We start from the raw sequence: 20787 nt of genomic DNA, 5'->3' as shown, positions 1-20787 counted from the left end.
TATCATAACTTCTGATTTAGGATCGAATTCTTGTCCCTACTGCAAGATAGAGGATTCACCCCGAAGATGTCAAAACGACTGTCATTATGCATTTGTAGAGAATCATCATCAAATGATATTTATGCTAATATACATTTATAAGTTTATACATTTACAGTATAAGTTTACTGCAACTCTTTTCATATCTCTATATCTAGGGGGACGATAGAGTAGAGAAAAGAATTGTTTCCGGTCAAAGAACCATAGAGAAAAGCAAGGCAAGAGAGGCGCTACCCGGAGGTGAGGTCTTTAATGCGTGGAGAGCGTGTTCCACTCTGCGGGTGTTGTTCCTTTATGCCGGGCGTGTGGAAGGGGGCACGAAGGAAAGGACCTTCTTGATGCTATGGGGGCGATTAAGTGCTGCAAGAGAAAAGGGCGGCGGGTTCAGACGATTCTCCTTTCGAGACGGGAAATTGAGCCTGAGACCCTGCATCATTTCAGCCGGGAGACAGTTCCATTGGACTCAATGGGACTTAACCCCATAGAGAGGTTTCCTCCTCAGCATCGCACCCCTTTTAAAAGTGTGGAGAAAAGTATTATAAATTTTCCTATCTCTAGTCGTGGTAGGCAGATGTTTCCAGAGCAGCAACCAACATTTGGACTGTGGCTGACTTTCCAAAAAACACACACACACAAGTAATGAAAATTTTCAGAGAGCATCAGTTCAGTTTCTACTTTCCACAAATGCTATTGGAAATAAACAGCAAGCTCCGCAGAGCAGACAAAATGCTAACTCAAACAGAAGAAATTCAAAGTGAATATGAGCTGCAAAATATGATTGATTTACTATTCGGCCCCCATGTATTTGGCGGAGTAACTAGTTGCCGAGTTATGTTTCTCTAGCTTTCTGGGCCACACAACAAGCTACTTTTGAGTGACCTTTCAAAATTTGATTGTGGTGGCATGGGGAGGGGGTCTGCCCAATAAATCAAAAACTTCATTGGGCATGCCTAAGCATTTGAGCTAGAAAAGGGCAGTCCAAATTGAGCAACTTCCCTATGATAAAGAGCTACAATGGTGGGGGTGGGGACGGGGACGTTAGTTCAGGAAAAAAACAGGTAAAGGGGAACATGTTATATAAAATTATGTATGATGTGGAGAAAGCAGATAGAATTCCTGGTTAAGAAGACTTCTTCCCCATTCAGTTCAATTCAAAGTATAAAGTGTTTATTGTGTTTAAGATAAGCATAAACACCCTAGCTACATAAACTTTTAAGAGATGCTGGTACATCATGAACTATTCTACTATACAGTCAAATCCTGGTTCCCAAACACCTCTGTTACCATATGCTTTGGCTTCCAAATGCTGAAAACCTGAAAGTAAATGTTCCAGTTTTTGAACGTTTTTGGAACCCAAACATCTGACACAGCTTCCACTTGAGTGCAAGAAGCTCTTGCAACCAATCAGAAGCCACACCTCGGTTATCAAACATTTCGGAAGTTGAACGGTCTTCCAGAATGGATTATGTTCGACAACCAAGGTTTGACTAATTAGAAGTAAAACTTTACCATACTAGCTCCGTCTCCGCCACTTCCCACACTCTGGAATGAAAACATACACCGTCATGTAACATAAAACAATCCCATGACTGCAAGCACGGAGCAAGAATGCTAACGAGCTCAGCATGCTATAGGGAACCACACAGCATGTAACCTTCAGCTTCTCTGCTGGTACCTTGCACCGAGCAAAACCTCTTCTCAGTGAATACCTCATACTCCTGCCAATGCTGCTGCAGCCTTGGCTTTATATCCATCTCTGCACATACACACATTAGAGAAAGAGAAGATGAATGAGTGATGCTCCAGGCATTTAGCCTTCGACTATTTTAAGCCACCCAGTGAAGCCGGTGTGCTAACTTAACAGCATGGGGAATGGGCTGCTGAAGACACGGCCCAAGCACAGAGTGCAATTTCACCAATTTTTCCAGATTACACTGACAAAAGCAAGCTAGGGAATATCCAGGTTTTTTTACACAAGCCAAAATGGCGGCAGCCTTGCCTTGCAATCTTTCAAACTACTACTATAGAGAGGGAAGCTGAATTTGTGAGTATGTATGCATAATTACTTGTATTCTGGTTTTACAGTGGGGAGGGATCTGCCAGGGTATTTATTTTGCTAAAATAAGGTAGCATGGAAGAGGCTAAAGCAGGTGTGGTGAGACTTTGGCTCTCCAGATGTTGCTGAACTCCAACTCCCATCAGCCCTGGCAAGCATAGCCAATGGCCAGGGAAGGAGTTGTAGTTCAGCAACATCTGGAGGGTCAAAGTTCCTCACACCCAGGTTAAAGAGAATTTGTCAATAAAGCTCGTCTTCTGGAAGAAGTAATTAGGTGACCAATATACTTGCCACCCATATCATTATAATTAATTTGTTGTTTTTTTTCTCTTTCTCTCCATGTGTTGTTGTGGTGTTTAGAAGAAATGCTGCTAGGAATGGCTCTTTAGCACTGGAGTTATTTTCCCACCCACAACAATGCCCTTTTCTGACTTTGTCTCGGCCCTGAAGGACAATCCATACTTTGGAGCAGGCTTTGGCCTGGTGGGTGTAGGTACAGCCTTGGCCCTGGCCCGTAAAGGGGCACAGCTTGGCTTGGTGGCTTTCAGGCGGCATTGTATGATCACCCTAGAGGTGCCAAGCAAGGACAAGAGTTACCACTGGCTGCTGAGCTGGATCTCTCACCATGCAAAGCACACCCAGCACCTGAGCGTGGAGACCTCATACCTGCAGCATGAGAGTGGCCGTATCAGTACCAAGTTTGACTTTATCCCCAGCCCTGGGAACCATTTCATTTGGTAAGTGAGGCCATGGAACGTCTTTGGGATGGGCAGAAGTATTGCAAGGCTAATAAGGAAGTGGTGGTCATGAATATTGCACGCTTGCTCATCCAGTTGTCTCCCCACCACCAGTTCCTGTTCACATGTTCCCTGCTCTGCTTCCAGGTATAAAAGGAAGTGGATCCGCATTGAACGGAACCGGGAGAAACAAATGATTGACCTGCATACGGGCACCCCCTGGGAATCTGTCACCTTCACAGCAATTGGTAGCAACAGAGAAGTTTTCTTCAACATCCTGCAGGAAGGTACAATAGCTCTCCTTGGTTGTAGTGGTGCTTGCTGGCAAGGGTGGGTAATACATTTAATGATGATGTTGGCACTAGGGATGAATAGATCAGTCTATTTCTGGGCCCAGGTTTGTTTTACATGTGTTCTTTAGTAAGTCCATTCCATCCTGTTTCTGCATTATCTGCAATTTAAAAAAAGCAAATATGCAAAAAATCATGTTTAAATACATACCTAAATATATTTTTATGAAGTAGCTATGATTGTAGCTCATTGTATGGATTTCTAAATGTATTTTATTCCAAATTACGGTATGCATTTTGCATGCCTTTGGGCATTTTTTGAACTGAAAACTATTTCAAAATTTAGAGAAGGCCAAAGTCTGATGGCTAGTTATGTTCTGTTCTGCACCTGATTCCAGGAGGTACAAATTATATCACTCTGCATCAGAGTTCACAGAACTCCAGTTCCTTAAGTACCCCTACTTAGAGCTGGGGCTATCCTCCAAATTGACACATTCTCTTTGGTGATGCTTCCTTGCTTCTTTGTTATATTTAGCAGACAGGCGATTTCCCTCTACCTCCTTCCCATCTGTATCCAGATGGGCAGTTAGAAGAGTTTGGATTTGATATCCCGCTTTATCACTACCCGAAGGAGTCTCAAAGCGGCTAACATTCTCCTTTCCTTTCCTCCCCCACAACAAACACTCTGTGAGGTGAGTGGGGCTGAGAGACTTCAAAGAAGTATGACTGGCCCAAGGTCACCCAGCAGCTGCATGTGGAGGAGCGGAGACACGAACCCGGTTCCCCAGATTATGAGACTCTTAACCACTACACCACACTGGCTCTCTAAGCAGTTAGCTCCCTTTCCTGAGCTTTGTTCCTTTCTCTGCAGCCAAAGAATTGGCTCTGAGGCAGCAAGAAGGAAAGACGGTGATGTACACAGCCATGGGGGCTGAATGGCGGCCATTTGGTTTCCCACGACGTCGGCGTCCGCTCACCTCTGTAGTGCTTGAGAAAGGAGTGTCCGAGAGAATTGTGCAGGATGTGAAAGAGTTCACTGGTAACCCCAAGTGGTACATTGATCGAGGTGAGTTTACTTTTCAGGGAGTGACATTCAGATACCCTCACAACCTGAGCTTTTCCTTTATGAGCTAAATAATGGCAGGTGGGATGCCACTTACGGAGCCAGCATATCCCATTATTTAGCCCAGATTATCATTCTCAATGCCCTCTGCTATTGCGCACAAAGGCATCTCTGCTGCCTTCTGCATCCCTGTCATTTCCAAACTGTCTGCGCCTTCTTCCTGCTTTGGACTCCCAACTGTGATGATGCCTCTCTCTTCTTATGAGTACAGCAGGAAGCCTCTTCTTACCTCATTGCAGTGTCTACAACAGCCCCTGCATAGTCCCAATCCTTGAGAATTAGGAACTATCCCTTACTTTCTGCGAAAGAGACTGTCCTGGCTAGTCTCTGCACAGCCAAGTACTGAAAACCAAACATTCACTAAGTTTCTGGCATTTGCCACAATATTTTGTATCAACTGTTGGCCAAGTTGGTTAAAGTAGTGCTTTTGTTCAGGGTGCCCTAAACCTTTAGGGTGGCAGGAAACTGGGTACTCTGTCAGAGCCCTGTGCAATATATTTCTTTATCAGCAGCTGGAATTGGCCACTATGGAGTGAGGTCAAGGAATCATCGATCAGCTCATTCTTATTCTCGGGTGTGATGATGGTAGCTCAGATTTCATAAGAAGTTGGAATAGGCTGAGTTTTCTGCCTTTTGACTAGCCTCTTTGTCTGTAGGAATCCCCTATCGGAGAGGATACCTGCTGTACGGGCCCCCAGGTTGTGGAAAGAGCAGTTTCATGTGAGTACCATGTCCTCAGCTTTCCTTCCCCCCCAAAAAACCCCCTTTTCTCAAAGTTGTTGACCATGGATACAGTCTCTGAGGGTACCTCCCTGGGCACCTTGTGCAGCTCCTGGTCAGGAATCACTCCCTACAGCTTACACCTTTGCACAAGGTGTTGTCATAGTTTTCTTCAGTGGAAACATTGTCCTTTGTCTATCACAGCACAGCCCTTGCCGGAGAACTTCAGTACAGCATCTGTCTCCTGAGCCTGAGCGACCGCAGCCTCTCTGACGATCGTCTTAACCACCTCCTGAGCGTAGCTCCTCAACAGAGCATCATCCTCCTGGAGGACGTGGACGCTGCTTTCGTCAGCCGGGATCTTGCTGCCGAAAGTGAGTGACAGGCAGATGGCGCCTCCCCACTCTTTTGTTCCAGGCTGCCCTTTTCTGCTGCCTCTGACTGAGCTGGGACCAAGCGTTCATCACCCCTGTGTTGTAACTCTGTGGAGACATCCTGATTAAGTGCTTCACCGCAGCAACTTTCCCAAGCTAATTGTGGGGGGAATGAGAGCTGAATAGCAGCTCCTTCCTCCAAGCTGCACTTTGCAATGGGATTTGGGTTGGTGACGTGGTGCTGACAAAGAGGGGTCAATGACTCAGGACACCAATGTCTTTTAGAAAATGTCTTCCCTTATGAACCTACCCAGACCCTTCGATTTTTTTATCCTCCTACTAATGCCCACTCTGAGGGAGGTCTGGAGTGTGGTGACAAGGAAGAGGGTGTTCCAGTCAGGGCTCCCCACTTGTGGAATGCTCTTCACAGTGGGGTCCTCCTGGAGCCATCATTAAAATTCTTTTGGCACCAGGTAAAAACTTAACTCAGGTATTTGACAGATGGTGATGATTTGCTGGATGATATGCTTTGTTGCCAAGTTTCCCCCCCTGCTGCTTTACTGTGTCTGTTCTCTGGATTTTTGTACAGTTTCTTTTTAATTGCAACGTATTGCTCTCTTTTCTTCTTATTGAGTTTTTTTTTTTTTGCTTTATGTCTTTAAAATTTTGTGAGTTACTTAGATCCTTCTTATTGAGTGTTGTTGTTTTTTTGCTTTATGTCTTTAAAACTTTGTGAGTTACTTCGATACTTTTTACGTAGCAAGCTACCAATAGATTGAATAAATATAATGATAAATAATTATCTGCAGGCTTTAATGTGACACCTATTCCAAATCAGTTATCCATATACAAAGAGAGACTTGAAACAAGACAGGCGCTTGGGGACAGATTTACATCTTTTGAAAGACCTACATTGGCTCCTAGTATGTTTCCGAGCACAATTCAAAGTGTTGGTGCTCACCTTTAAAGCCCTAAACGGCCTCGGTCCAGTATACCTGAAGGAGCGTCTCCACCCCCATCATTCTGCCCGGACGCTGAGGTCCAGCGCCGAGGGCCTTCTGGCAGTTCCCTCATTGCGAGAAGCAAAGCTACAGGGAACCAGGCAGAGGGCCTTCTCGGTAGTGGCGCCCACCCTGTGGAACGCCCTTCCAGCAGATGTCAAAGCGATAAACAACTACCTGACATTCAGAAGACATCTTAAGGCAGCCCTGTTCAGGGAAATTTTTAACGTGATATTTTACTGTATTTTTGGTTTTTATGGAAGCCGCCCAGAGTGGCTGGGGAGGCCCAGCCAGATGGGCGGGGTATAAATAATAAATTATTATTATTATTATTATTATTATGGAAGAGATTCGCCAGCAGAGATCCTAGAGGCACTTCTTTTTGCCAGCCTTCTTTTGACATAGGATCCTGACTGTTTATTGTCCTGCTTTCTATCGACTTGCATTTTGCCACCAGGTGGCATGATTTTCTCTGACCCCTTCATGTATCTATTTGGACAGCAGTGTGTCAGGAACATTTCGCAAACCACTGCACATCAGGCAGGGAGCATAAAGCTGGTACTACTGTAACATAAGACCACAACAGTGGGATTGTTGCCCTTCCCCTGGAAGGCTATAGACAGAATTTGGGCAGCCCTTAGTCACAACTGCACCTATAGTGTCTCCCTCTGAGCTGTCTCTGTGCCGCTGTGTTTCCCTCCAGACCCCAGCGCATACCAAGGCATGGGACGCCTGACTTTCAGTGGCCTTCTCAACGCATTGGATGGTGTGGCTTCCTCCGAAGCAAGGATCGTATTCATGACCACCAATTATGTGGACAGGTCAGAAGCATTGCACAGAAAATGGGGGCAGATAGAGAGGTTGTTAGCTGCAGAAGATAACCTTTTGCTTGGGAATGATCATTTAATGGCACCCAAGGAAGGTAGTGGCTGAGGGGCTGGAGTCTACAGTGGTTTAGGATTCTACATTCCTCTAGCAGCTAAATCAAAACTGTTGTAACAGAAGTAGGAAGGGGAAAGGGGGAGGGGAAGGAGACGATGTAGCAACAACTGACAGTCCCATAGAGAAATTCCTTCATCACCTTCCCCTCACAACATGAAGTCCCACACTGGTGACGCATTGAAACCACCAGCCGGCATGTGGTGAGGACACTAACACCATGATAACCTCACCCAACCCATTCCACTCAACCCTCTCACATTTGGTGCCAAAGCATGCCACGAGGAGAAGTTAGGTATCCCCTGAGGCAGATTTTTGAATCCCTCGGTAGCCCAAACGCAGACAGGAGCAGGACTGTTGTTTTGCCAGGGAAACAGCTACACAGCCACACACACACACACACACACACACACACACGAAGGACCAGTATTCCAGCAAATCAGCCTACTTCACCGCTCAGTGGCTGGGAGGAAGCCTGCAAATGGAGTCCCTTTGGTGGTAGGCCACTTTGGTCCCCTTGGTGGGACCAAGGATTCCTCAAGTAACACAGTGCCTAAGATGTCTCCATTGGTGTTTTTGAGGTGAAGACAAGCTAGGGGTGGAGGGGAGTTTTGTTTTGTCTGCATTTTCAAGCAAGCTAGCCAAATTTGTACCTCCCAAACGAATTCACAATTATCCTTCAGCTTCCCCACTCCTCCAAATTTTGCAATACAGTCCTTGGTTCCCAAAATGCATTAAGATTATTTTTTTTTAGGAGGAAATGCATTTAGAGATGCATACCCTGTGATAAATACTATTTAAATATGCATTTATAATAAAATGCATTTTTAAATACGAATTTTTGAATGGATTTTTTAAATTAAAAAAATACAGATCTTAAAGTGGAAAAGCAACAGAGCAGGCTTAACACCTGTAACACTTTGGACATGGACCCCAAATAAACTGATCCGTCCATCCCTAGCTCACACAAGGCAACTCCATGAGCTTCCTTGTAACTCAGTCAAGAAGGAGATTGCAGCGAGTAACAGAGGAGGGCAGTTTGTGTCCCACCCCTTGGAAGTGCTGTCTTTATGAGGCAAAGTCTGCCTTTCTGGGGACGAGCTGGTAACTATTTTAAGTATAAAAAGGAGGAAGGCAGCAGGAATGAAGACACACTTCCTGTTCCAGAAGATGATACTATAGGAGAAGACGGAAGAGAATCTTATCTTGGGGCTCTTGTAGTCTCCAAGACCTGTGACACATCCTCTCCCACAAGCACAGGACTCTGCCAGCCATGTAAGCCTGGTGCTGAAGGAGTCATGTGCAGGGTAGAATAGCAAATGCTCAGCAGACAGGGTCAGCCAGTTAAAACTGGCTGGGTAAGGCTTTGGGTAACACTGGGGTCATGCTTGCTAGGGAGTGGTCTGGGGTATATATACATATGGACTTCTGCCTCCTTTGGTCATGCTGGTTTGCAGCATTTAACACAGAAGCTGAAGATCTGGTTCTGTCCTTGTTTACTGTTCCTGGTTCCATGCAGGCTCCTCTGAGATTGTAGGAGGGGATGGGTAACTTGGCAGGTATGGAGAAAGAGGAGCATGATGGGTGAGTGCAGCAAGACGTGGGTGTAGTTAAATTACAAGGCACTGTTACTCTATATTCTTTTAGAGAGTAGCTCAAAAAAAATAAAGGGGAGAGCAGATTCCCCTAGCCCTGTATCTTCTTGGGGTTGGAGAGAGAACAAGGAGATGATACCCCAAGTGAGAGGAGCATAGAGAACCATATTTCCCACCTGAGCATTTGCTGAGCCTCATTTGTCTTCTCCTCTTTCCCTGCAGGCTCGATCCAGCCCTAGTTCGCCCTGGCCGGGTGGACCTGAAGCAGTACGTAGGGTACTGCTCAGAGTGGCAGCTCGGGCGTATGTTCCAGAGGTTCTACCCAGACCAGCCAGCAGCTGCAGCCGAGGAGTTTGCCAAAGAGGCTGTGTCTGCCTCTGATCGGATCAGTGCCGCGCAAGTCCAAGGCCACTTCATGCTACACAAGGCGGATCCGGACGCAGCCCTTAAGAACGTGCAAGCTCTTATATCCTGACGTTGAACAAACCCCGAGACCGCTTTGTATATGGCTTCCCCAGGAAAAGGGTTGTTTGCATGCATGGATTTGTTTAGGCGGGATGAGATAATCGTGAGGATGATGCCATCCACATGTCCACCTCAGTGAGGCCACCTTTTTGTAAAGAAAATAAAGAGCAACCCAACATAACTCCTACAATGCAACTCTTGAAAATGAATAAATGTGAAGCTCAGGTGTTGTGGAACTTATGTCCTCCAGATGGCAAATGTTAACACCTGAGGAGAGGCCCAAAAGGTGTCATAACTAGCCGGAGGGGACAGACACACACAAACACAACACACAAAAGGTGATTTCAGGGTGTATGTCTGCTGTTTATGAACTCCTAGTTACTCAGTGGCATGATCTATAGCAGATTCCAAACCAAAGCCCTAATCCTGTTACTGCCAGAATCATTTGGTGCGAGGGAAAGGCAGCGGAGGTTCAATGGTGAGAGCAGCCAACCCTGTGACATGTTCTCTTCACACAGGTAGACACTTGACTACACTGTGAAGAAAAGGGCTTGTTTAATTATACCTTTTAAAGATAGAATCTGTCTGCTGGCCTTACAATCAAGACTTTTACCATTTAAAATATGTATTTGCCAATAGGTAAATGTTGTGCGTGCCTGGCCTTGTTTCTCTTTCAGGCTATGGCAAAGTCTCGTGAGCTGAAGTGGTTTTTACCGACCATCGCAAAAGTATCTGGCTCTTTCACACTGACCACACTCCTCTTTTGGAACAGGTGTGAAACAGCGCTTGCTCTTCTTGCCAATGTTACAACAGCAAAACATGGAAAGGGGGAATTGTTCTTTCATACATTGGGGGGGGGTGGAGAGAGAAGATACTTGAGGTATTAGTTTTGACCCAGGGAGGGACAGTAACTCTAATATATCACAGACAAATAGGCGAAAGCATGGGAAAGACTAGGAAGGTTCAGGAAGAAACAGATCCTGCACTTCAGAGATTTTATAAAAGAAATTGCTGGATGTGGACATGATGGAAGAAAATGGGGTGGGTTTATGAAATGAGGGCTAAAGTCCTTAAAGGATCGAGAGCAGTTGGTAAAAAGGAAGGCAGAACAATCAGGAGACAGCAAAACAATAGGGGAAAGTGTCAAGCAGAGGATGTGATCAACAGCACAGATCCAGATGCCTTGAGACCTACTCAAGGAGGCACAGCCATTCACCAAGGGTGTCAGAATGAAAGAAAAAGCAGCAGCTGTTTCCTCCATGAGTACGCTGTGTATGCCCTATAATCAAACACTTGTTAATAGTGATGGATATTTTTTAAGGATCTCAACAGTCCTAGAGAGCAAATGGGGCAAACAGTATTTTGTTCACCTTCGGTTCTTCAACATGGTACCCTCACTCCATTGCTCCTCTTGTCCCTTTATTTCCCAGTCTCATCCCTTCCTACTTGTCTGTTTGGCTCCTGTTCCAGTTTTGAGCACGTTCATCTCTCTTCTACCATACCTCCCACATGGCACCGTCCCATTACATATTTCAAAGGGATTCAGTTGCATATCAGAAAAATAGTAAAGGTAAAGAGACCCCTGACCATTTGGTTCAGTCGTGACCGACTCTGGGGTTGCGGTGCTCATCTCGCTTTATTGTCCGAGGGAGCCAGCATATAGCTTCCAGGTCATGACTAAACTGCTTCTGGCAAACCTGAGCGGTGCAAGGAAACACCGTTTACCTTCCCGCCGGAGCGGTACCTATTTATCTACTTGCACTTTGACGTGCTTTCAACTGCTAGGTAACCGAGCAATGGGAGCTCACCCTGTCGCGGGGATTCGAACCGCCGACCTTCTGATCGGCAAGTCCTAGGCTCTGTGGTTTAACCCACAGCGCCACCCGCATCCCACAATCAGAAAAATAAGTCTATACAATTCAAGTGGAACAAGTGCTTTGCTGCAACAAAATCCACTTTTAAAAACCAGACTGTTTGCAATTGGGGAACTACATGAAAAAGTGTGGTATAAAAGACGGAAAAATATATAGATGGAACTATATATAACCTCCACACATCAGGATGAGCGTTCATCATTGTATAACCTCCCTTCAGATCAAGATGGCTGCTCAATAGGGCAGAGTCAGACATTGTATATCTGCATATGTTTGGTTCAAGCAAATCATGAAGACTGCTTAGTTTAACAGGTAATCTGAAATAATCCATCCAAACTCAAATGAACAGTTTGTGTACTCTAATAAAGTAGCCTGTCATCCAGCTCTTCTCTTTCTTTTTTTACCTAATGCACACTACAGGAGCTATGTGCACTTAGCTCACCAATTAGCAAAGTGTCAGCAATTAGCTATATGCACTTTGCTCACCAATTAGCAAAGTGCCTTTACGTCTGTTTTTATGACCCAAGTTCCTAAAATGTATAGCTTTTAGGTATTCCTGGACCTGGACCTATGTCTGTATTATAACCCTGTCCAGAAAAGCCAATCAGGATCTAGATACTGTGTTACCCATGTTTTGTATTCTATGTAGGCTCCATTCATTATTGTTCAGAAGTTTCAAGTGGTGCAAAATGAAGCAGCCTTTCTCCTTAGAAGAATAGTTTACAAAAAAAGAAAAGAAAAAGAAAATGTGAATCCAACAGAAAGATGTCCAAATTAGAACCCAATTGTTTTTCATTTATAATCAAAAGGTACTTCATTTTAGCTAAGAAGTCTTAAACTACTTGGGTCATAGGTTATAAACCATCTAAAAAGAGGCAGGGAGGTAATATTGTTGAACGGTCTCATCACATGCAGCACAGCAGCAGCTATGTTCTTTATCCACGAAAAAGTCATAGATTGGTTTACTCAAATTGCTTTTAATACTCGTGTTTTGCATCACATCACCACAAATTACACCTCACCACAGTGCAGGGAGGTAAATCAATCTCACATCAATCCTTTTAATAGGCAGAACTGCTCAAACTGGTATATGTGCATGCATGCAAATGAGTAATGACATCCTTTAGCCTCTAGCATGAACTGGTTTAAAATCAGTCACATTTCTATTGTAAGGTCATTTTGGCCACTGTGCTCTGTAAAGTTGTCACACATCTACAATGTTACTGTGGCTAAGCAGAAAAGGAAAATTATGAAGTCTGGCAAAGCTTCACTTGGGGAGGGGTGGGGGACATTTTGCAGTCATATAAGGAATCTAAGCAGCTTGGGAACTTTCACACACCCTAGGGTAAAATTTGTTGTGGGGGGAGGAAGGCCATAAATATGTGAAAAAATAGAAAGTGGAGGAAAGTCTGCTCAAAATGTTTGCATAGTGGCCACATGTACTCCATATTGCTACAGACTCCTCCTCTGAGCAGAAATACCCATAAAGACAAGGCTGCATTTTGCTGAGGGAGATGACAGGGACTGTGTAGCCTAAAAATAGGTAGGTACATTGGTATTACCCTCCCAAATGGAGAGTAGAGCTGTTCATGAATGGTGTGTGGGTGAATGCACATACACACAGCCATAAGGTTAGGAGGAGAAAGACAGTTGAGCACGAGAGATTTCTCACCCCAACAAAACCAAATTTGGCTCGAACCAAAGATGATAAAATCTAAAACATAAGTCACATGAACTCTGGACAGGATTGCAGTTAGTAAACCATTGCAGGATATTACATTTGTGAAAATAGGCAAAGACAAGAGCCTTGGTGTACCTGGAGCTGAAGCCTTTGATGCCAATACTATCTCCAAATCCAACTACTGGGTGAGTAAGGAGTTGGACCTTATAATTTAAAGGCCCTTTAGAATAGGCATGTTTGATGTTTGCACTTCAAGGTCAATCACTACTGAACATTAGCCAATTACAATGAGGCAGTGGGAGACCCCAACATTCAGTCTGGCCACAGTTGGGGGGCTTAAAGAACCCTCTGTGGTCAACAGCCGCCAATTCAATGTTGATTAAAGTCCACTCTTTTCACATATGCCAATACCATCAATAAGGCATGTCTAAAAATAGTGACACTATTAATGGCAAGTCCTCTCCATAGTTCTGGACAGTAAACAAGGAGACCTGTACTCCCTTATGGTCCTTCTATTTTTAGCACCTATTTTAGAACAGGGTTACTTAATAGTTATTTTTCAAGCTTGGCTTTTAGTTCAGTGATTCAGCCTCAAACAGTCCTCTACACAGCGCTGATTCAGTGTAAGATCCTACAGTTTACCCATGGGCAATAGCATTTGGCTACCATTTATTATTCAGTTATTTACTACAGTCCACAGACAGTAATTCTGATCTCTGAGGACAATATACCCCTACTCTGCAAGACATAAACCGCCCATGGCCGAGAGGAGAATTTCAAGACAGATCTGCTTTTCCTTACAATCCAGGCCAATGGTTGACAGCACAACAAAATCACCAGTGTTCACCCCTAGAAAAAGCCCCTCAAGCCTCAACTCCTGCCTGCTAGGAGCCATCCTCAGTCTCTTGGCTCTGCAGCTCTCTCCTTGAGTTCAATGTGGTGCGTCCTCGGCCTCTTGGCACTTTAATATAAGATCCATGTTCTCTGCCCTTGGTCTTTTCCCACTGCCTACAATCCTGCATCCCACGGCGACCCTGCCACTTGGCCGACCCCCTGAGCTCATTATGGCTAACCTCCAAGTTTACTTCCTCACTGTCATGGGCTTGACTTTTCTGCTCCTGCGTCCATTTCCCCACAACATTTTTCTCCTCTCTCAAATACATTCCCTCTTTGGTTGGTGAGATTCCTCTGGTGCGCAGCTCTTTTTTCTCCACCAGTGAAGACACTTGGTCTCTGCTGCAAGATTTTGAGAAGTCTTGATTGTACCTCCCACAGCTTCGCTGTCCCCTCTCCTTTCTCCAGTTGGGTCTTCTACTGAAGGTTCTGGATTTCCCCTCAACAGTGAGAAGACAATGAGTTTCTGCTGGTGTCTCCAGTGACTTGTAGCGCAGCTGCCAGCCAGGGCCTTGTATAGATGGTTTCTCCTCTCGAGTCCTCTCTCTCTTGCTATGGAAATGCAAAGGGACAGAAGGTCTCTCTGGTTTTTCAGGTTCATTCCTCACTGGAACAGCAGCCTCTGCAGTTCCTTGGGTATGTTCTGAGCCTACGGATGGCCTCAGTTCCTTGTCAGTATCCAGAACATTTTCTGAGATGGCTACTTGTTCATGTTCAGTGGTATCTGGGGGCTAAAAAGGATAGAAACCAAAATGAAGGGCAGAAAAAGCATAAACCCAGCAGGCTTGATTCTCAGTCTGAGTGGCAAAGATCCCACAGGAATTAATATATTGATGTTGCCCCATCTGTCTTCCCCAGGCTTTGCTGCTTAAATCTTTCCCTATAGTAACTTAAAAAATTGCCAGCAACAAAAGTAATCAGCACTTTAATAGAATTGACTAGGATGCAAATATTAAAGCTCTCTCTTTTGCTACAAGAGAGGATGTCTCAGCAAGTAAAATTTGCTACCTCCATTGTTTCATTCTTTCCCTATGACAGTTATCCTCTTTGTACTCCTGCTCCCTGCACTAACCTTTTGCAGGCTGATGAAGTAGCGATTTCTTTCTGCTTCAGGGTCAATGATGCCTCCTTTCTCCTGCTGCTTCTGATAGATCAGGCGCAGTTGTTCTCTGTGCTGCAGTGTCTGTGTGTCAGGTTGGTACACCTCCTGAGGAAAGAGAGGCATGTAATTAAATGGTTGGCCTAAACAGAGCCTTCTGGGTCTCTCAACCCTCCAGATCTGATGGGCAAAGGGGCTGCCGGGGGGCAGGCAGAGACAAAGACTGGGGGGGAAATGCAGCCTCCCACCTCCTTACACAGGCAAGAACATCTCATTAGTAAAACTCCAGTCACAGCATGCTCCTCCCAGAGGATTCTTAGTTAGAACCTAAGCTGGTATTTCTAAACACAACTAAATGTACTACCTATTGTGTAACGGGGAAGCAAAGACACGGGTTGAATATATCTGTTGTTTCACTCTGTTAATACTTTTTGCCTAAATGAAGAAGGGTGTTAAACTAGCCTGCTATACAAACAATAAAATTCCTATGTGCCCCCTGGAAGGTTGAATAGAAAGGAAGACAGCTCCCTGGCTGAAAATAATTTCCTCTCCCTGGTGTAGAAGTAAAAATTGACAAGAATGTTAGCCACCTGCAGGAGTACAGAGCACCAGGTATATGATTGTTTGGAAATAACACTTATAACAGAGCTCATGTGGAGAAATACGGTTGCCCAACAGGTCCAATAAGTGAGAGAGATTAGTGAAGCAAGAGGGTGCCTGCCTGGTGCATCTTTTAAAGAGCAGCAAGTCCATGTGAAAGGTCTGTTTTGAAAGTTTCCTTACCATTGGCTGCTGTGGAGGTGGTGCTGCTTGCAATGTTGCAAGATCATAAACCAGAGGCTCCCTGCACACAGGGCACTGCACTTCAAATTCCTGTACACAAGGTAATAACAACAAAATTCAGCCTTGGTTAGACCTAGTCATGGGATATACAGCTACTGTTCTCATGCTCCGCCAGTGTGTCTTAAGAGAGTAGTATTTTCCTGATAAACTGCTACTCGTCCTGGGGAGCTCTAGCACTCAACAACAGTGTTATCGGTAGAAGAGTGCTGTGCAGTTTGACTACAAGGGTCATGGGGCAGCCTGGATTCTGAGCTCATCATCCAAGCCTCCTGGGAACATAGTTAATTTCATTCTATAAACATCCATCAGTAAAGTGTTCTCTTTTATAAGATGCTACTGGGCCTTCCTAATGCAATCACAACTTGCATCAAAGCTAGTGCAAAAATTATCTCAGAGTGAAGATTCACCACTAGCAACCCTGCCCTTAGAACTTTCTATTGTTTGGGAGTGGAGGAAGATAACTTTTGTTTCTTGGCAAAGCTTTTTTGTGTATGTTGAAGTCCATTCACAATCTTTTCCACCAGGAAACACAGCAACACAGGTGTTCAAGGAGATATAATATGAGTATACTTTTTCGTCACTTGTACTGCAGCTGTGAAGATTGCCTTTATCTACAGAACTCCAGTTCTTTAGTATTTGAAGAAAAGGAAGATATGTTGACCATCTCCTCTAGTCTTTAACTAGATTCCCAGACTTTACACATCACTTAACATTTTGTTCTCTGTAGAAAAAATAACTTGCAAATGTGAAAGTATGCACAGCACTGAACCATGGAAACACATTTCAACATTTATCTGGGAAAATCTTGTCCACAGCTCTCAACACCATAACTAATAACCAAAATGAACTGGAAATGCTGATCCAGATTCAGAAGCCATTCCTGGAGGAAAAAGTTGGTGAAGTTCTAGAAGCAGCTGTGGGGTGCATGCAAGGAGCTATTACCTCTTTGGGCAGAGGTGCCAAAGGCTGTACTCTTTCTTTCCTCTCTGCACGAATCTCTTCCTCCATATGCTCTGTATAACTGGCAAGGCAACGTGAGTGAAAGTAGTGGTAGCATTGTGTCTTAGTGAAAGCTTCGTTTTCCTGCACAGGGGAAGGAACAGATTCCTATTAATACAAATCAGCTACACTGTGCGTTTTCAGCATACATTGAAATAATAATTCCCATTCAATCCAATTTCAATTCAATTCATATGTACTGAATTTTTTGCTCTATAAGACTCACTTTTTCCCTCCTAAAAAGTAAGGGGAAATGTGTGTGCGTCTTATGGAGCGAATGCAGGCTGCGCAGCTATTCCAGAAGCCAGAACAGCAAGAGGGATTTGCTGCTTTCACTGTGCAGCAATCCCTCTTGCTGCTCTGGCTTCTGAGATTCAGATTTTTTTTTTTCTTGTTTTCCTCCTCCAAAAACTAGGTGCGTCTTGTGGTCTGGTACGTCTTATAGAGCGAAAAATACGGTAATATATGTGGCTGCTGGCTCAGATTCAAACAATCACGTTAACAGGGGCTTTTTGCACCCCATTCCCACTGTTACTCCCCTTCCCACTATGGGGACACATGCACACACTTTTGCAGAACAGAATGCAACACAGCACTAAGGAAGGGATCTAGAGACATCCCAACAAGTTCCCATTCCCTCTTCCTTCCTTTTTGAGTGAGTCCCAGCTTCACCTCATTCATCTACCTCCTTATATTAGTGCTTTTATTTCCTATGGCTCCCCACAAATGAAAACAAGATGCCAATCCAGCATGCCCGTACCTGGAAGCCATACAGGCAAATCACACACTGCCCATGAGGGATGTTGTTGTCTGTAAGGATTTCCTTTCCCTTCTGTGAAGACAGAAAGGGTCACTTTGTCATTTCACACAATAAAGGCGCAACAGCCCAAGCCACAGGTCCAACAGCCCTTTCTGTTCTCTTACCTCTATTAGCTCATATAACATAGCTGTACCCAGCTGGGCCTCAGCAGTACATTGTAGTGTCTGGGAAATCCTAAAATGGAGGCAAAAAAGGGGGCAGGGTAAGGAGAAAGACTAGAATATTTGTCCAGGGAAATAAGATGACAAGAACTGGAGTGGCTAAATCAGCCACTTGCAATAGCAATCTCAACACCAACACAGGATGGGCTCCAGCCTCTCACCCAGTATCTCATCTGACACAGTAGGTACTTCAGTACAAATTAGAAGGAAGTGGTACCAGACTAAAATTGAAAAAGCAGCTTGAAGCCCTTCTAGGGGAAGGGAAAGCAGGGAAGGGAAAGCAGGTTCTAGTAAGCCACGTGTAAAGAGCCACAGAAGCTGGGACTTTGTTTTGGATGAAGATGCTGCATTTCTGATACAGTAATGTACCAAGATGCATTGACTCTCATCTCTTAATTTTGTTCACCTATCAATAACATTTAAGGGAAAGATCTCCTTTAACATGTATTCCCCCAATGCCAATTTTACACACAAACACCATAATTAATTTATATGTACCCAAACATGTTGATTACATGATTAGAACTTCCAGTCTTGTTTGTAACCTCATTCCCCATGCTCCCAATGTTAGTAACATAGCAACAGCCTTCATAGCACAGCTCTAAATTAAGAGAACAGCTGCATAATACATATTCCACATAAGATCATTGGGCAGGTGGAACACAATATAAAGAAGCTCCCACCTCCCCACACTTTCCATTAACAGTGTGACAGACTGAAACAAAGAAAACCTTACTTCTTGCACTGAACTGGAAAGAGTTTGCATAATACACTTACTTTTGGATTTGCTCATCTGACAGCCCTCGAGGATTCTGGATGGCTATCTTTGGCACTTCATTTGGATACTAATAAGAAACAAAGCCAAGTCAAAATGAGCAGTACAGCCATGCTAAAGTGCTACATAGCAAAATAGTCACTCAGGACATACAAGGCTTTACCTGAAGAGGCACGGATAGCACCAAGGTTAAGCAGACGTACTGAGACTCCTGGTCCTCTGCAGTTGCTGGATGAAGGGTGATAGATATTTCCCACGGCACAGACCTAGGGTTGAAGAGAGGCTCAAGTGAGAGTCTGGTGTCAAATGAAAGGAAGATGGAACAGGAGAGATAATGCAGGTGGGTTGTTATTCCTTCCTTTCTCAGGCTGAAAGGAGATTGAAGCAGGCATAATGCAGACCTTTCATTCTTCCCACCCCATATTCTTACAAAGATAACTATTTCAGAATGGTAGTATCAAATACAAGGAGGGGAAAAAGAAGTGACTAATATTTTGGGAAATTAAGCATGAATCAGGGGTTGCAATTCATTCCGAGTTTGTGCAGGACACTGTAGTCTAATCCAAAAACAGGGTACAGTCTTCTAAACCAGGAATCAAGTTCCACAATGACATATGCAAGATCACAGGAGTGATCAATACCATAAAACAAAGAACCAGCAAAGGATCTGACAATGTTGCAATTACCTTCCATTTCCTTTAGACACATGTAGCTCATCCAAGTAGATGGACTCCAAGACTTCCACTTCTGAAGGCAGAGCCCTGAGTAAGAAAAAAATATATTCATATGATACATAAGGCTAATTTCCTCAGGTTTCTCCAGTCCATCATGTATGATGTTATGTGTGGGGCAGATAGAAATCAGGATTGAACTCCTATGCATTAGCTGATGCTCAGGAAGTTCAATTCAGCTCAGATCAAGCACATCAGCCTCTTCCTGCTGGAACTGGACTAGCACCTCCCAGTATGTACAGAGCAGGACAGAAACACATAGACACATACACACAACTCTTGCATGAGCTAATGCATAGGGAGTTCAATTCTCCCCCAGGGCCAACAATGACAGTAGGTTGGAACAGTCCATCTGTCAATCACCTGATATCAATATGTCACCAAATGATTGACAGGTAGGTGGTCCCACACACTTCTCAAAATTGGCCCATTGGGGTGGGAGAGATAAAGATCTAGCCCACCAGGGCAAAACTGCTTTAGAGTATCACCATGGCAGGCAAATCAGTGTTCAAGAAGAACAAACAACACATACATCACATTAGATGCCTACATTAATTTAAGTTTTGGGGGTTATGTAACCCATTTGTAAATGCTGATATCTTGTGGCAATCCAACATAATAACCTGAATTTTTAAAATGCCACTAAAACACTTAAGAGGATAGGCACTTGTGAAGGGGCACAAAGTCTAAACTAGCAGACCTTTGCTGCTGCCAGTGATAATGAAAACCACAAAAACATTTCTCTCTGGCTACTTCTCAGAATTTTACCTTACACACAATTCCCACAACAGTGGGTAGTTTACCATGCTTGAGAAAGGCTGTCACTTTCTTTCTGTTTTGATTCTGTGGCTGAAAAACGACACAGCTCCATACTGCAAAGGGCAGAAACACAGCTGTAATACTAACCGAGAGTGAGATTGTTGCATGGAGTATTTTTTCATAATATCCACAAGGAACCAGTGGCATAACAGCAGCTGACTGAGAAGAGATCTCAGTTGGCATATGCTTCTAGCCAGGTAACTGTGCGGTAAAGAGAAGGCATTTATTTTTCTATCTACAGTTTTTCATAAGGAGTTTGTAAAAAAAACAAAACAAAACCCTGCTAGAAGACCAAAGGGCGAGGAGGAACAGGATTGGCCCAGGGAGTGGATTTTGCACTTGGCTTGAATATAAGATTCATATCGCTGCTTGTTCGGCTACTGGGCGCTGCCTTTCTCTCTCAGCCCCCTACCCTCAGAAATAGCGGGGGGTTGTGACGAGACCCAGGAAGATGACGAATCACATCGTACATGTCGAACATTACATAAGAACAAGACGAAGAAACAAAAAAATCCTTCGTGAAGAGATGGCCTGGGCTACAGAAAACAGAGGAGGAAAGGGGGGGGATACGCCAGGCATTTGCTCATCTGCCTTCCGCTGAGAGAGAAAGCAGGACACACAAGGCCGAACCGCTCCCTTACCAATCCGCAGCCAACTCCTCCTGCTCCTCGCTGTCGCCGGTCGCCGCCATCTTGACACGCCCGGAAACTCAACTGCTTTGGAATGCTTGCCGGGTTCTCTTCCGGCGCTGG

The 20787-nt window shown here is 44.4% G+C and overlaps 2 protein-coding genes across 4 annotated transcripts; one reads left to right on the top strand and one right to left on the bottom strand.

Moving 5' to 3' along the window:
- Nucleotides 1-197: 197 nt before the first annotated feature.
- On the top strand, nt 198-9565 carry BCS1L (BCS1 homolog, ubiquinol-cytochrome c reductase complex chaperone). Of its 2 annotated transcripts, XM_083747015.1 has the most exons (8): nt 198-279; nt 2456-2832; nt 2980-3119; nt 3994-4188; nt 4902-4965; nt 5170-5339; nt 7044-7161; nt 9097-9565. In XM_083747015.1, exons 2-8 carry the CDS (start codon nt 2513-2515, stop codon nt 9347-9349), a joined length of 1260 nt encoding a protein of 419 aa, XP_083603141.1. In that variant the 5' UTR covers nt 198-279; nt 2456-2512; the 3' UTR covers nt 9350-9565. The 2 variants fall into 2 exon arrangements, with proteins under 2 accessions (XP_083603141.1, XP_083603140.1); XM_083747014.1 differs by lacking the exon at nt 198-279 and having other exon boundaries at nt 2364-2832.
- A 2605-nt stretch (nt 9566-12170) lies between these two features.
- Nucleotides 12171-20786, bottom strand: RNF25 (ring finger protein 25). Of its 2 annotated transcripts, none has more exons than XM_083745026.1 (10): nt 20677-20786; nt 19172-19246; nt 18649-18751; nt 18488-18555; nt 17654-17723; nt 17490-17561; nt 16673-16813; nt 15671-15760; nt 14861-14995; nt 12171-14519 (listed from the first exon to the last, which is right to left on the bottom strand). In XM_083745026.1, exons 1-10 carry the CDS (start codon nt 20724-20726, stop codon nt 13779-13781), a joined length of 1545 nt encoding a protein of 514 aa, XP_083601152.1. In that variant the 5' UTR covers nt 20727-20786; the 3' UTR covers nt 12171-13778. The 2 variants fall into 2 exon arrangements, with proteins under 2 accessions (XP_083601152.1, XP_083601153.1); XM_083745027.1 differs by having other exon boundaries at nt 20123-20691.
- Nucleotide 20787: the final 1 nt, after the last annotated feature.

Source organism: Podarcis gaigeae, assembly GCF_964106915.1.
Source record: "Podarcis gaigeae genome assembly, chromosome: 1".
Taxonomy (NCBI): domain Eukaryota; kingdom Metazoa; phylum Chordata; class Lepidosauria; order Squamata; family Lacertidae; genus Podarcis; species Podarcis gaigeae.
Note: the sequence above shows the minus strand (reverse complement) of the source record. Positions and strands in the feature narration are given on the sequence as shown.